At 47.3% G+C, this 15,720-nt stretch overlaps 1 protein-coding gene across 4 annotated transcripts in view; it reads right to left on the bottom strand.

Annotated features, from left to right (window-relative positions):
• The window catches only part of CCDC66 (coiled-coil domain containing 66), a 54,397-nt gene extending 45,096 nt beyond the window's left edge, over positions 1–9,301 (bottom strand). For 3 of the 4 annotated variants that reach the window (XM_066617558.1, XM_066617562.1, XM_066617559.1), the window contains exons 1-2: positions 9,172–9,295; positions 2,573–2,637 (exon numbers count right to left, since the gene is read on the bottom strand). In XM_066617558.1, the coding sequence (XP_066473655.1) occupies positions 2,573–2,637; positions 9,172–9,182 (76 nt within the window). In that variant the 5' untranslated portion in view covers positions 9,183–9,295. Of the gene's footprint in view, positions 1–2,572; positions 2,638–9,171 lie in introns of all 4 variants that reach the window. The other variant, XM_066617561.1, reaches the window with a different exon arrangement.
• Positions 9,302–15,720: the final 6,419 nt, after the last annotated feature.

Genomic DNA, 15,720 nt, shown 5'->3' with positions numbered 1-15,720 from the left:
TAGAGGGCAGGTCGTCTCCTGGATTGAGACCTGGTTGAAGACCAGCAAACACAGAGTGGGTGTCAATGGGCAATTTTCACAATGGAGAGGTGAAAAGCAGTGTGCCCCAAGGATCTATCCTGGGACCGGTGCTCTTCAACCATAAATGACCTGGAGACAGGGTTGAGCAGTGAGGTGGCTAAGTTTGCAGACGACACCAAACTTTTCCGAGTGGTGAAGACCAGAAGTGATTGTGAGGCGCTCCAGAAGGATCTCTCCAGACTGGCAGAATGGGCAGCAAAATGGCAAATGCGCTTCAATGTCGATAAGTGTAAAGTCATGCACATTGGGGCAAAAAAATCAAAACTTCATATATAGGCTAATGGGTTCTGAGCTGTCTGTGACAGATTAGGAGAGAGATCTTGGGGTGGTGGTGGACAAGTCGATGAAAGTGTTGACCCAATGTGCGGCCGCAGTAAAGAAGGCCAATTCTATGCTTGGGATCATTAGAAAAGGTATTGAGAACAAAACGGCTAATATTATAATGCCGTTGTACAAATCGATGGTAAGGCCACACCTAGAGTATTGTGTTCAGTTCTGGTTGCCATATCTCAAAAAGGACATAGTGGAAATGGAAAAGGTGCAAAAGAGAGCGACTAAGATGATTACTGGGCTGGGGCACCTTCCTTATGAGGTGCCTTATGAGGTCTCCCTTTCTCCTCCTCAGCCCCAAAGTTCCTCATTGCACTGGCAAGGGAGAGAAAGAGTGAACAAGAGGCAGAGGTGACAGATGGGGCACACATTATCTGTGAGTGGCATGATGGAAGGATTGGACTTCAAAGGTTTGCCCAGAGAAAAAGAGAAGCCATCTGCTTGCTTGCCTCCCCCTCTCACTCTAAACATTGTAGCAACAATGATTGGGGCCTTTTTGTGCAGTCCTCAACAATGTAGCACCCAGAGGGAAAGTTCTAGTGTCTAAGCCATTTCTGCTCAATGTTGCATATACAATACACAACATTACATACATGCAACAGGTATGTGTTGCATATATACAACTCATATCAAATGTGTACAGTTCTGGTCGCCGCATCTCAAAAAGGATATAGTGGAAATGGAAAAAGTGCAAAAGAGAGCGACTAAGATTATTACTGGGCTGGGGCACCTTCCTTATGAGGAAAGGCTATGGCGTTTGGGCCTCTTCAGCCTAGAAAAGAGACGCCTGAGGGGGGACATGATTGAGACATACAAAATTATGCAGGGGATGGACAGAGTGGATAGAGAGATGCTCTTTACACTCTCACATAACACCAGAACCAGGGGACATCCACTAAAATTGAGTGTTGGGAGAGTTAGGACAGACAAAAGAAAATATTTCTTTACTCAGCGTGTGGTTGGTCTGTGGAACTCCTTGCTACAGGATGTAGTGACTGCATCTGGCCTGGATGCCTTTAAAAGGGGATTGAACAAGTTTCTGGAGGAAAAATCCATTACGGGTTACAAGCCATGATGTGTATGCGCAACCTCCTGATTTTAGAAATGGGTTATGTCAGATGCAAGGGAGGGCACCAGGATGCAGGTCTCTTGTTATCAGGTGTGCTCCATGGGGCATTTGGTGGGGCTGCTGTGAGATACAGGAAGCTGGACTAGATGGGCCTATGGCCTGATCCAGTGGGGCTGTTCTTATGTTCTTAAAACCCTGCTAGCAATAGCATGAACTATGGCAGTGTTTCTGTAAGTCATGACCCACCAATGGGCTGCAAAACTGTAAGCATTTCTGTTAGCATCCATTTAGTTTTTTCAAGCATTCAGGCTGCCAGAAGCCTGCCTTCACATCACTATAAGCTTGAACGCATATAGCGACCTGTATCATTTTTGCCCTGGTAAGGTTCTAAACTAAGTTAAAGGGTGCAGGGGGCATTCAGAGGCCACAGAGACAGAGCTTCCCCGTATTCATAGTTTCCATGTCCATGGGGGCCCAGAACAGATCCCCACAGGTACGGGGCCCCACCCATAATTTTCATAGAAGCAATGCACAGGTGCAAGGGAGGACACCAGGATGCAGGTCTTTTGTTATCTGGTGTGCTCCCTGGGGCATTTGGTGGGCTGCTGTGAGATACAGGAAGCTGGACTAGAAGGGCCTATGGCTTGATTCAGTGGGGTTGCTCTTATGTTCTTAATATATAAATACATCTCTAGCAAATAAATACAATTACATGCCTGACCAATACAAAACGTCTTAATGTATTCAGCAGAGTTTACTCTTAAATAGGTGTGACAGGCCATCAGTGTTAGTGCCACTGGAGAATTCCTACACAGCCCCAACACAGTGTGCAATATTAAATCATGATTTTCAAAAGTCCTTATAATTTGCACATAGTGGCTCCAATCCAACACAGGCTAACTGTAACCAAGAACCAACAATTGTGGCCAATGTCTTAAGCATAATCCTAAACCTGTGTAACTAAGCCAACAGAAACCCAAATAAAACAGAACATCTTTCACTAATGTAATTAAAGGTATGCTGTCATCATTTGGGTAAATGAAGATGATGGTAGTACTTAATTTTAATTATTATACATAGAAGTTGTCATACCACAAGAAGCCAGTATCAGCCTAGGTTTTCCATCCAGCATTTCAGTTTCAAGCTTTAAACCATCCCTATCAAATAAGAGAAGATGAAATATTTTCATAATTAGTCTTAGACAAAATATGCAGCAACATTTTTAAACAGTATAATGAACCAATAAAGCCCTCTTCTAAACAAAGATTTTTTTCACATCAGTAAACATGACTAAACAGATTGGGGGTTCTCCTAGATCCATGGCTGCTCCTGGATGCCTAGGTGTCAGCTGTGGCCAGGGGTCCTTTTGCTCAGTTTTGGTTGGTGACCAGCTGCAACCATGCCTTCCTCAATTGGATCTGGTCATGGTGGTCCATGCCATGGTTATGTCAAAGTTAGACTACTGAAACACTCTCTACATGGGTCTGCCCTTGAAGACAGTTTAGAAGTTGGGGCAAGTGTAAAATGTGGCAGCCCATGTGGTTGCTGCAGTTTGGAGGTTTAACTGTCAGACCACTGCTTCTGCCGTTTCACTGGATGCCAGTTTGGTTCTGGGCCCAATTCACGGTGCTGGATTTGACCTTTAAAGCCCTTTAGGGCTTGGGACCAGCATATTTGAGAGACTGCATCCTTCCATATAATCCAACCCACTCTCTTCAATCATCTGAGAGAAACCTTTCAGATGAGCCATCACTGAGAGGTTAGGTTGATGGCCAGAAATAGGGCCACCTCTGTAGTGATGCCTATTCTACAGAACTCCCTCATCTTTGAGTTGATAACTACTCCTTTGTTAGAATCCTTCCAGCAAGGCCTGAAGACCTTCTATTTCAAGAAGCTTCTGGAACCCAGTAGGGTTTTAAAGAATATGCTTGCTGGTTGCAGGTTGGTGCTTGCTGATTTTTATTAATTATTTAATGTTTTAACTGATAGTTTTTATTGCTGCTGCTGCTGCTTGGCTTTTAATACGGTATATTTGTGTATATTATAGTTTTATCTATGTTCAATGTATGGATGTGCTCCTTTATCCATGGATCCAGTATCTGCAGTTTCAATTTTCCGGTTTGTAAATTCCACCCCTCCCCATCATACAAATAATCTGTGTCTCACTGTAGCATTCCTGTGACTCACTGTGCACACACTTACAGGAAGTGCTTAGAGGAAGGGATTGGAACCTGAAACCAACATGAGGTTATGGCGTGTTTGTATATTTGTATATGTTTGTTTGTATATTTGTGTTTGTATATTTAAGGGCTGTTGGGTGCATCATCATTAAAGGAACAGCATTGTTTATATTCCACATCAAAAGTTGCTGCAGCAGCCCAGGGGGGAAATTCTTAATCTTCTTAATAGTGCAGAGCCTGGGGTGCCTTGTCTGTTATAGGTGAAGTTCCCACGTGGTTTTAACTTTCGTGTAAAGTTTCAGTAGAAATGTTGCCCAATGTCTTAATTTGAGAAAAAGCATGAGCAAGCTCTTCCCAACTTGCCTTGCCACCTAACCTTCCCCACCTCCCCTTTGGCCGCCTGATAACTTTTGACTAAAAGATTGTCCTTCTCCCCTCCCTGGACTCTGCCTGGCTTGGGACCCCAAGGTCAGGGACCTCAATTTGTCCTCAATTTCAATTTCTTCATAAATGACCTGGAGGTGGGATAAGCAGTGAGGTGGCCAAGTTTGCAGAAGACATTAAACTTATCTGGGTGGTGAACACTTGAATTGATTGTGAAAAGCTCCAGAAGGATCAATCCAAACTGAGGGAATGGGTGGCAAAAATGGCAGATTCACTTCACCATATATAAGTATAAAGCAACATACATTGGGACAAGAAATCAAAAGTTTACATATACTCTGATGGGTTCTCAGCTGTCTGTGACAGATCAGGAGAAAGATTTTGTGGTGGTGGTGGACAGCTCAATGAAAGTATCAACCCAGTGTGCAATACAGGTGCAGTGTATTTATCCACAGATTTTTTATCTGCAGATTTTTCTCAACTGGGGTGACTGGGGTGGGGGTACTGAAAGTCACATGCACCTTTGCCTCCTTTGCCCTGCGCTGGCGTTTCCAGGCAGCCCAAAACACTGCAAAAAGGCTCTGCCTCGCCCAGGCAGGGAAATAGCCCTGGAGCCCTGGAAGAGGTTCCCCTTGCCAAAGAACAGTCACATTCCTGGAGCTCCTGAGCCAGCCGAGGCTAAAGAGGGGAAAGGGGGACCAAAAACCTCTGTAGCCAGAACATGTACAGCAAGGCGGAGCTCACTCACTCACACAGGGGCAGGTGTGGTAGCAACAGAGGGGATTGCTTTAAAAAAACCCAGGGAGTGTTTGCCAAATTCCCCCCCCCCCCCCAAAGAAAACAGCCCAGCAAGGAAGCCTTCCCAGCAAGCAAAGAATGAGATTTAGGCTACAATCCTCTCTACACTTTCCTGGGAGTAAGCCCCACTGACTAGAATAGGGCTTACTTCTGAGTAGTAACGCATAGGATTCTTAAAAGCTCAACATCCCACCTATGAAAGAAGCAGGACAGCTGGCAATGGGGAGGGCTCAGGAGGGGGAGGAGAGGGGATTGCTTTAAAAAACCCAGGGAGTGTTTGCCAAATTTCCCCCCCCCCCAATGATGCAAGCTCTCCTGTTCCAGCAAGCCTTGGAGAGATGGGTGAGCAGAGAGCAGGACTACAAGTCCCAAAATGCTGCGGGACAGAGGAGCTTCTATGATGACAGCGGCCAGGAAGGGCTGCACGAGGAAGAGGAGAACCTGCAGTGCTGTCCGGAGGCTGCCTGGGACACAGAGGCTCCCCAAGCAAGCTCAGGATCCCACCTGTGAAAGGTGAAGGAGGGGGGAGGGGATTGAGAACAGCTGCCTTAGTTTCCTTCCATCTGGAAGTGTTGGGCTGCAGCAAATTTGCTTAACTCTAAGGCATTTAGCACAATGCGTTTTTGTTAATCGCGCTGAGTCACAGAACGGAACTAATGCGGATAAATAGGCTGTACCTGTAGTAGAAGAAAGCTAATTCCATGCTTGTGATCATTAAAACAGGGATTGAGAATAGAACAGCCAATATTATGTCATAGTACAAATCAATGATAAGACAGGTATGTGTAAGCTCTTGGTTTTAGAGGCAAGCTGCCTCTGATTACCAGATGCAGGGGAGTGCACCAGGACGCAGGTTTGTTGTCTTGGGTGCTCCCTTGGCCATTTGGTGGTCCACTGTGAGATACAGGAAGCTGGACTAGATGGGCCCTTGGCCTGATCCAGCAGGGCTCTTCTTATGTTCTTATGACCACACTTGGCGTGTTGTTGTTATTATTATTATTATTATTATTATTATTATTATTATTATCAACAGTATTTATGTCCAGTTCTGGTTTTATGTCCAATTCTGGTTCCCACATCTGAAAAAGGATTTAGTGGAACTGGAAAAGGTGCAGAAGAGACCAACCAAAATAATTAGTAAGCTGGGGCTAAGCAGAAAGGCTGAAGCATCATAGGCAGGCTGACCATAAACCCCATTTTATTCAAATGAGGTTTTGAAGACTTGCTTCAATATAATTAGTGTCGCTAACTAGAAAAAATTGTCACAGCTGCTTTTGTGCCTTGAACAGCAGTCTGATGTATAAAAATCAACAAATAAAACTCATCACCACATGGAAACAAATGCTTTTAACTCTTAATTGCTGATTATCCCCCAGCTGTTGCAAAGCACAGTACTTCAAAAGGGTTCAGTATATTTAACTCAGTACTGGATTACAGGAAACGTATTTAGGACTAGCATTAGTCTAGAAGCCAGTTTGCTGATTTTTTTTTTTTTTACATCAACAAATGAGTAATTTGAGAAATCAACATCTGGGTAGGTCTGCTTAGCAACGCCATAGGGTCAAGATTGCAAAATGAACAGGGGTAAGGATCTTCCTAGATCAGTGGATCCCAAACTTTTTAGCACTGGGACCCATTTTTTTAAATGACTATCAGGACCCACCTAAATAAGAACATAAGAAGAGCCCCGCTGGATCAGGCCAAGGGCCCATCTAGTCCAGCTTCCTATATCTCACAGAGGCCCAGAAAATGCCCCAGGGAGCACACAAGACAACAGACACAACTCATGTCCTGGTGCTCTCCCCTGCACCCAGCAATCAGAGGCAGCTTGCCTCTAAAACCAAGAGCTTACACATACCTACCATAACTTGTAAGCTGTAATGAACTTCTCCTCCAGAAATTTGTCCAATCCCCTCTTAAAGGTATCCAGGCAAGATGGCATCACTACATCCTGTGGCAAGGAGTTCCACAAACTAATTACACGCTGGGTAAAGAAATATTTTCTTCTGTGTCCTAACTCTCCCAACACTCAACTTTCATGGATGTCCCCTGGTTCTGGTGTTATGTGAGAGGGAAAAGACTCTGTCCATCCCTGCATGATTTTGTATGTCTCAATCATGTTCCCATTCAGGCGCCTCTTTTCTAGACTGAAGAGGCCCAAACGTTGTAGCCTTTCCTCATAGGGAAAGTGCCCCAGCCCAGTAATCATTTTGGTTGCTCTCTTTTGCATCTTTTCCATCTCCACTATATCCTTTCTGAGATGTGGCAACCAGAACTGGACACAATACTCCAGGTGTGGCCTTACCATTGACTTGTACCACATTACAATATTAGCTGTCTTATTCTCAATGTCTTTCCTAATGATCCCAAGCATGGAATTGGCCTTCTTCACTGCTGCCGCACATTGGGTCAACACTTTCATCGAGCTGTTCACCACCACCCCAAGATCTCTCTCCTGATCTGTCACAGACAGCTCAGAACCCATTAGCCTATATGTAAAGTTTTGATTTTTTGTCCCAATGTGCATGACTTTACACTTACTTACATTGAAACATATCTGCCATTTAGCTGCCCAGTCTCCCAGTTTGGAGAGGTCCTTCTGGAGCTCTTCACAATCTCTTCTGGTCTTCACTACTTGGAAAAGTTGGTGTCATCTGCAAACTTGGCCGTCTCGTTGCTTAGCCCTGACTCCAGGTCATTTATGAACAGGTTTAAAAATGTACAGGTCCCAGGACAGATCCTTGGGGCACTCCACTTTCCACCTCTCTCCACTGTGAAAACTGTTCATTGATACCCACTCTCAGCTTCCTGGACCTCAACCAATTCCTAATCCAAGAGAGGACCTGCCCTCTAATTCCCTGACTGTGCATTTTTCTCAGCAGCCTTTGGTGAGGGACCGTGTCAAACGCCTTCTGAAAGTCCAGATATAATGTCCACTGATTCTCCCACATCCACATGCCTGTTGACCTTTACAAAGAATTCTAAAAGGTTCGTGAAGCAAGACATACCCTTACAGAAGCCATGCTGATTCTCCCTCAGCAAGGCCTGTTCATCTATGTGTTTTGAGATTTTATCTTTGATGAGGCATTCCACCATCTTACCTGAAACAGATGTTAGGCTGACCAGCCTATAGTTTCCTGGGTCCCTTCTCCTTCCTTTTTTAAAGATCAGTGTGACATTTGCTATCCTCCAATCCTCTGGCACTGTGGCCGTTTTGAGGAACAAGTTGCATATTTTAGTCAAGAGATCAGCAACTTCATTCTTCAGTTCCTTAATAACTCTTGGGTGGATGCTATCAGGGCCCAGTGACTTACTGATCATTTATTTATCAATGAGGTCTGAAATATCTTCTCTTTTAACCTCTATTCGACTTAATTCCTTGCTCAGGACGGGCCGTTCAGGCAGCGGTATCTGCCTGAGGTCTTCTGCCATGAAGACAGATGCAAACAACTCATTTAATTTCTCTGCCATCTCTAAGTCTCCTTTTATCTCCCCTTTCCCTCCCTCACCATCGAGGGAGCCATCCACTTCTCTGGCAGGTTTCCTGCTTCTAACATATTTGAAGAAACTTTTATTATTCCCTAGGTTTTATTTTATTATTCCCTAAAGTCACCTAGGTTTACCTGACTTTAATAAAAGGAGATCTAGAAAGAAATAATATTGATTTTATGAGTAATAATAACCAGGAAAAAGCCCTCAAACATTTATCTCCCTATGTTTACACATTCTTGCGAACTGCAGGAGCTGAGCTGTTTGCAGGGTAATTAACCTTATCAGGCTATGATATCAGGCTGATTTTTGAATAGCCTCAGGGCTTGAGGCAATTAGTTATCTGATCTTTCCATCACAGTTTGGCAACTCACCAAAAATCAGGTTGCAGCCCACCAGTGTGTCCTGACCCATTATTTGAGAAACACTGAATCTAGATAAAAATTACAACTAAAACAAAGCATACGATAAATGAGTGCTCTTAGGCACACAGATGCCTCAGGTACACAGATAAGGATAGTAAGTGTGCGGTCTCAGGTACACAGAGGTAGGCGTGTGTACAAGGATAATGAAGCTGTGGCCTCAGGTACACAGATAAGGACCCTGTGGCCTCAGGCGCACAGATGCTGACATGCCTGGTCTGCAAAGCCTTTCACGTTCCTGGCAAGCCACGCACAGTGGGCAGAAAGGGGCAGGAGAGCAACACCTTCACCTGCACTGCACGACTCCGCTCAGGCCGGGGAGTGCCGGCTCCACGAACACTCCCGGCCACAACAATGGGAGACCCACATGCAGGAGACACGCGCTGCTGCCTCCCCCAGCGAGCCCCCCCCTCCTTACCCCAGGTTCATGGCCCGGCCTTGGCTTTGTGGACCCAACCAGGAGCGAGCAGCAGCACAGGGCACACCTCGGAGACGCTGCCAAACCCTCACCGACCCCGGCTCAGCCTGTGTGTGTACGTCGGTTGCTGCCACCGCACAATGAGAAGAGAGCCGATAGGCCTGCCGCAGCCGCGGGCCCGTCACCAATCAGCTCCTCTGGCACTGAGCAGGCCGCCGTGCCTGCCCGCGCAGCATTGTGGGAGTTGGAGTCCAGCCCGACTGCCTCCCACGCTCCCTCCATTTCGGCGCCTCTCCCTTCCCCCGCTCGCAAGTCGGTTCCCGCTGTCAAGAAGCGCGCGAGCGGGGACGGGCGCGCGCAGTTCTCTGGCTGAGGAAAGCCAGAGCGGAGCGTTCTGTCTGTAACGGTTTTCCGGGCTGGACCGTTGGCGGGCGTTCGATTTTTAAACGCTCTTTGCCCGGCCTATTGAGTATATGGAACGTTGGCGCAGAGCTTTTGGTCTGAGAGAAGAGCATGTGCAAACCAAAGTCCTGTCACCGTGGCAGGCAGGTGTGGGTGGCGAGGCAGGTGAGGCAGAGTCTCCCCACGGGAGTCCCTCGAAGAGCGCCGCCACTGTGTGAGGTGTGCAAGCACACACAACCCATGCACACAGCGCATGGGTTGTGTGTGCTTGCACACCTCACACGGCGGCAGCGCTCTTCAAAGGACTCCTGTGGGGAGGCTCTGCCTCACCAGCCTCCCCACCCACCACACCTGCCTGCTCATGTCGCAGTATCCCAGAAGAAATGCCACTGCTACTGCCCTTTGACCACACCCTATCCAGCATTACTGTATGAAACTTATTTTCAAAAAATTCCAATTAAAAAAACCCTACTGTACATTAAACCCCAAAATATCACCCCATGCTGTGGATCACGGTCAGAGCCTTGTGCAAAAAGAATCATGCGCAGATTGTGAGGGAAAGAACATAATTCCACTCACCACACAATAAAAATGTAACATGATAAACTTACAAAAAGTGTCACCTGCAATCTTCAGGGAAACCAACGGTGTAAAGGCCCGCGGCTTAAATAGCAAGCAACACAGAACCAGTTGTGCTTTACCCAGCTTGTGATTTGTCTGTGGAACTCCTTGCCACAGGATGTGGTGATGGCATCTGGCTTGGGTGCCTTCAAAAGGGGATTTGGACAGATTTCTTGAGGAAAACGCCATCATGGGTTACAAACCGTGATGGGTACGTGTGACCTGGTTTTAGAAGTGGGCTACCTCCGAATGTCAGGTGCAAAGGAGGGCATCAGGGTACAGGTCTCCTGTGTACTCCCTGAGGCATCTGGTGGGCCACTGTGGGATACAAGAATCTGGACTAGGTGGGCTTTTGGTCTGATCCAGCCAGGCCCTTCTTATGAAGGATGTTTCTGAGCAAACAACAACAACAGTATTTATATACCGCTTTTCAACTAAAGCAAAGAAGAAACATCAGCATCTCCAAATGAGCAAATTCTCATTTCTTTGTCTAGCTCAGTGCAAAAGGTTGCTTTGGATAGACACAGTATAAGGTTGCAAGTTATGTTCTCCACATCTCTTGTTAAAAGTACCTTAAGTAACAGTGGTGGGAAGTACATACGCTCAGTACTGTCTGAAAAGGACCAGTGGTTGACATCTGTACTAGACATCTCTATTGATTTACCTCCAGTAGTAACTGCTTTTGTATGGTGTGTAATGAAAGAACATAGCTGACATATTCATTCATTCGTTCATTCAATAGATTTCTATTGCCCACTTCCACCACAGTAGGGGCTACCAGTTCAGCTTACAACAAATATTAAAACAGAAGCAGATAAGCAAACAAAAATCCATGCATAAAATTAATGAGATATAATAATAATCATTCTCATGGGGCCATGGGTGTTTCTATTGCTACTGAAATAGGGCGAGGACACAGTCCACTCCTGAGAAGGTGGCAGGTGACTGAAGAGAATATGCAAAGGAGAATCATGTAAACATATTCCATTGCAAAGGAATATGTTCATGATGGTGTTGTCATCAAGGCAAGATAGTCATCACATACCAAATGTTAAAGTTTGTTTTTAATAATTGTGTTCCCTTGAAGGTCCTGTACGGATGGATACACAAAATCAAAATATTTTGAACTATTATGTATTGGGAACCTTCAGTCTCGAAAGACTATGGTATCGCGCTCTGAAAGGTGGTTCTGGCACAGCGTCTAGTGTGGCTGAAAAGGCCAATTCGGGAGTGACAATCCCTTCCACACCGGGAGCAAGTGCAGTCTGTCCCTGGTCTGTCTCCCTGGCTATGGGCCTTCCTTCTTTGCCTCTTAGCCTCAGACTGTTGGCAAAGTGTCTCTTCAAACTGGGAAAGGCCATGCTGCACAGCCTGCCTCCAAGCGGGCCGCTCAGAGGCCAGGGTTTCCCACTTGTTGAGGTCCATCCCTAAGGCCTTCAGATCCCTCTTGCAGATGTCCTTGCATCGCAGCTGTGGTCTACCTGTAGGGCGCTTTCCTTGCACGAGTTCTCCATAGAGGAGATCCTTTGGGATCCGGCCATCATCCATTCTCACGACATGACCAAGCCAACGCAGGCGTCTCTGTTTCAGCAGTGAATACATGCTAGGGATTCCAGCACGTTCCAGGACTGTGTTGTTTGGAACTTTGTCCTGCCAGGTGATGCCGAGGATGCGTCGGAGGCAGCGCATGTGGAAAGCGCTCAGTTTCCTCTCCTGTTGTGAGCGAAGAGTCCATGACTCGCTGCAGTACAGAAGTGTACTCAGGACGCAAGCTCTGTAGACCTGGATCTTGGTGTGTTCCGTCAGCTTCTTGTTGGACCAGACTCTCTTTGTGAGTCTGGAAAACGTGGTAGCTGCTTTACCGATGCGCTTGTTTAGCTCGGTATCGAGAGAATGAGTGTCGGAGATCGTTGAGCCAAGGTACACAAAGTCATGGACAACCTCCAGTTCATGCTCAGAGATTGTAATGCAGGGAGGTGAGTCCACATCCTGAACCATGACCTGTGTTTTCTTCAGGCTGATTGTCAGTCCAAAATCTTGGCAGGCCTTGCTAAAACGATCCATGAGCTGCTGGAGATCTTTGGCAGAGTGGGTAGTGACAGCTGCATCGTCGGCAAAGAGGAAGTCACGCAGACATTTCAGCTGGACTTTGGATTTTGCTCTCAGTCTGGAGAGGTTGAAGAGCTTTCCGTCTGATCTGGTCCGGAGATAGATGCCTTCTGTTGCAGTTCCAAAGGCATGCTTCAGCAGGACAGCGAAGAAAATCCCAAACAAGGTTGGTGCAAGAACACAGCCCTGCTTCACTCCGCTTCGGATGCCAAAAGGGTCTGATGTGGAGCCATCGAAGACAACAGTGCCCTTCATGTCCTTGTGGAAAGATCTGATGATGCTGAGGAGCCTGGGTGGACATCCAATCTTGGGGAGAATCTTGAAGAGGCCGTCTCTGCTGACCAGGTCGAAAGCCTTTGTGAGATCTATGAAGGCTATAAAGAGTGGCTGTCGTTGTTCCCTGCATTTCTCCTGCAGTTGTCTAAGGGAGAATACCATATCAGTGGTGGACCTGTTGGCTCGGAATCCACACTGCGATTCTGGATAGACGCTCTCTGCAAGTACCTGGAGCCTCTTTAGTACAACTCGGGCAAACAGCTTTCCTACAACGCTAAGGAGAGAGATGCCGCGGTAGTTGTTGCAGTCACCCCTGTCACCTTTGTTCTTGTACAGCGTGATGATGTTTGCATCCCTCATGTCTTGAGGTACTCCACCTTCTCTCCAGCAGAGACAGAGGATTTCATGCAGCTCAGTGACGATGATCTCTTTGCAGCATTTTAGGACTTCAGCAGGGATGCTGTCTTTTCCAGGTGCCTTGCCAAAGGCAAGGGAGTCCAGGGCCACGTGAAGTTCTTCTAGGGTTGGTTCACTGTCAAGCTCTTCCAGCACAGGCAGGCACTCAATGTTGTTCAGTGCTTCTTCGGTGACTACATTTTCTCTGGAATATAGCTCAGAGTAGTGCTGCACCCAGCGTTCCATCTGCTGCGCCCGATCCTGGATGACCTCGCCTGTGGCAGACTTCAGAGGGGCAATTTTCTTCTGTGTTGGACCTAGGGCCTGCTTGATACCATCATACATCCCCTTGATGTTGCCCGTGTCAGCTGCTATCTGTATCTCGGAACAGAGCTGGAGCCAGTAGTCGTTAGCACATCTCCTGGCAGTCTGTTGGACTTTGCTGCGAGCAGTTCGGAGGACCTGCAGGTTGCGCTCACTGGGACAGGCCTTGTATGCTGCTTGAGCTCTCCTCTTTTCCTCAATGACTGGTGTCAACTCCTCAGAGTGGGCTTCAAACCAGTCTGCCGCCTTGTTGGTCTTTTTGACGAATATGGACAAGGCAGTGTTGTAAACGGTATTCTTGAAATGTTCCCATCTGTTGGATGCGTTTGCGTCGGCCGGGCCTGGAAGAGATTCCTCAAGCGCTTGTGCAAATTCCTCCACTTTTCTCTGATCCCGGGTCTTGCTGGTATCAATGCGAGGTCTTCCTTCCTTTTTCGTGTGATACAGTCGCTTTGTTTGCAGTTTCACTCTGCTGCACACCAGGGAGTGGTCAGTGTCGCAGGCAGCACCATGATAACTGCGTGTGATCTTGATGCTGGGAAGGCTGGAGCGTCTGGTGAGGATCAGGTCGAGCTGGTGCCAGTGCTTTGATCTTGGATGTCTCCAAGAGACTCTATGTTGGGGCTTTGTGTTGAAGAACGTGTTGCTGACACAGAGACCGTGATGACAGCAAAACTCTAGCAGGCGTTGGCCATTTTCGTTCATCCTCCCAGTGCCAAACTGACCTAAGCAAGTGGGCCATGAACTGTTATCAGCACCAACTCTAGCATTGAAATCGCCGAGGATGAACAATGGCTCTTTTACAGGGATTTTCTTGACAGTGGTGGCCAGGTCATCATAGAATTTGTCTTTGGCTTCTGCTGGAGACGACAGAGTCGGTGCATAAGCACTGATGAGAGTGATAGGTCCTGCTGATGACTGGAGCTGCAGGGACAAAATTCTTTCACTTCCCACAGTAGGTGGGATGATGGATTTCAGCAGGGTATTTCTGACCGCAAAGCCAACGCCATGTTCCCTGGTTTCGTTTGGTGGTTTTCCCTGCCAGAAAAATGAGAAATTTCTCTCCTTGACAGATCCGGAATCTGGCAGCCTGGTCTCTTGAAGGGCGACGATGTCCATCTGCAGTCTGCTCAGCTCCATGTCGATGACAGCTGTTTTGTGTGCGTCGTCTATTTCTTGCAGGTTATCAGAGAAGCCAGGTGTCATTGTCCTAACGTTCCAGGTGCCCAGCTTTAGGGCAGTAGTTTTCTGTTTTCTGTTGCATGGTGCAGAGTTGTCGATCCGCTTGTCGGTTTTCACCCTAAACCCCACGCACCCCATGAGGTTAACAGACCGTGGCGAGGCAACACCTTACTGGCTGGGGACTGCCCAGCTTAAGGCGGGCGGTAGCTGCCCAATGAGATGCAATGATCTCTCCCACCGTCGGAAGCAGCCCCTGGCGTCATGCTCTACGCCAATCGAGCAAAGACTTATAACCGGTAAACTGCTGCTTCCCGTGTTGTGCCGACGCCGTATGGCGAAGTTGGAGTGTCCTCTCCAGTGCGCGAAGCCTGGGTAAAGAAGGTATGGAGGATAGGCTGTTACCCATGCAGCAAATCCCCCCTCTCCACATCGCTGGAATGGTCCAATGGAAAGGCAGAAGCCAATACGGTTGGTTCCAGCGGCGTCGCAGGAGTTGCCAGGACGTGACTGTGTTCAGCCATGAACTGCCTAAGGGACTCCGGCTCCTGATTTTGCCTCGAGGTTGACTCCTGAAGCCTTTTCCAGAACTGGATGTAGCCACAAGGCAGTGGAGGTTTGAGGTCAGAGTTTCCTTCTCTTAGATGAGCTGCCTTCCTAGGCTGACGAGTCCCATCTACCCGGTGGCTGTTTAGTCGCCTCTTACGACAAGTACAGCCAAACTGAGGGCCTATTCTTAGCCCCCAGCCCCCAGGGTAATTGAACTATTAATCATGGTTAAGTGGTCCTTTCACTTGCACATGTGTGATGCTATGGTAGCCATAAAGTTCTTTCAATATTTGATGGGCAGACTAATCCTATCCTGTGCTGCAACAGGCAGGCCACAGTGGCCTGCACCGATCCAGTGCAGGTTAAGGCACCTCAGGGTAAGGGGATATTTTTCCCCTTACCCCATGTCAAGCCGCAGTCACCCCTATGGGGTACTCAGATCTTACTGCACATTTGCAACACTCAGGAGCTGGCGCAGGGGGCCAGCACCGGCTCAGGATTGTGCCCTGAATCTTCCTCAGAGTTTTGAAGCTCCAAAGTTAGAGCTCTATTTTTAAATGCTCAAAGGATGTGTAACTTAAGGACCCATCAAACAAGGCAAAGAGCTAGGTTTAGAAGACAGATATTAAAGGTAACAAAGACATAATAAGAAAAGCAAATTTTGCTTCTAAATTATCTGCACAGGAAGGATCT

The sequence above is a fragment of the Tiliqua scincoides genome, chromosome 2, assembly GCF_035046505.1.
Source record: "Tiliqua scincoides isolate rTilSci1 chromosome 2, rTilSci1.hap2, whole genome shotgun sequence".
In the NCBI taxonomy this organism is placed as follows: Eukaryota; Metazoa; Chordata; class Lepidosauria; order Squamata; family Scincidae; genus Tiliqua; species Tiliqua scincoides.
Note: the sequence above shows the minus strand (reverse complement) of the source record. Positions and strands in the feature narration are given on the sequence as shown.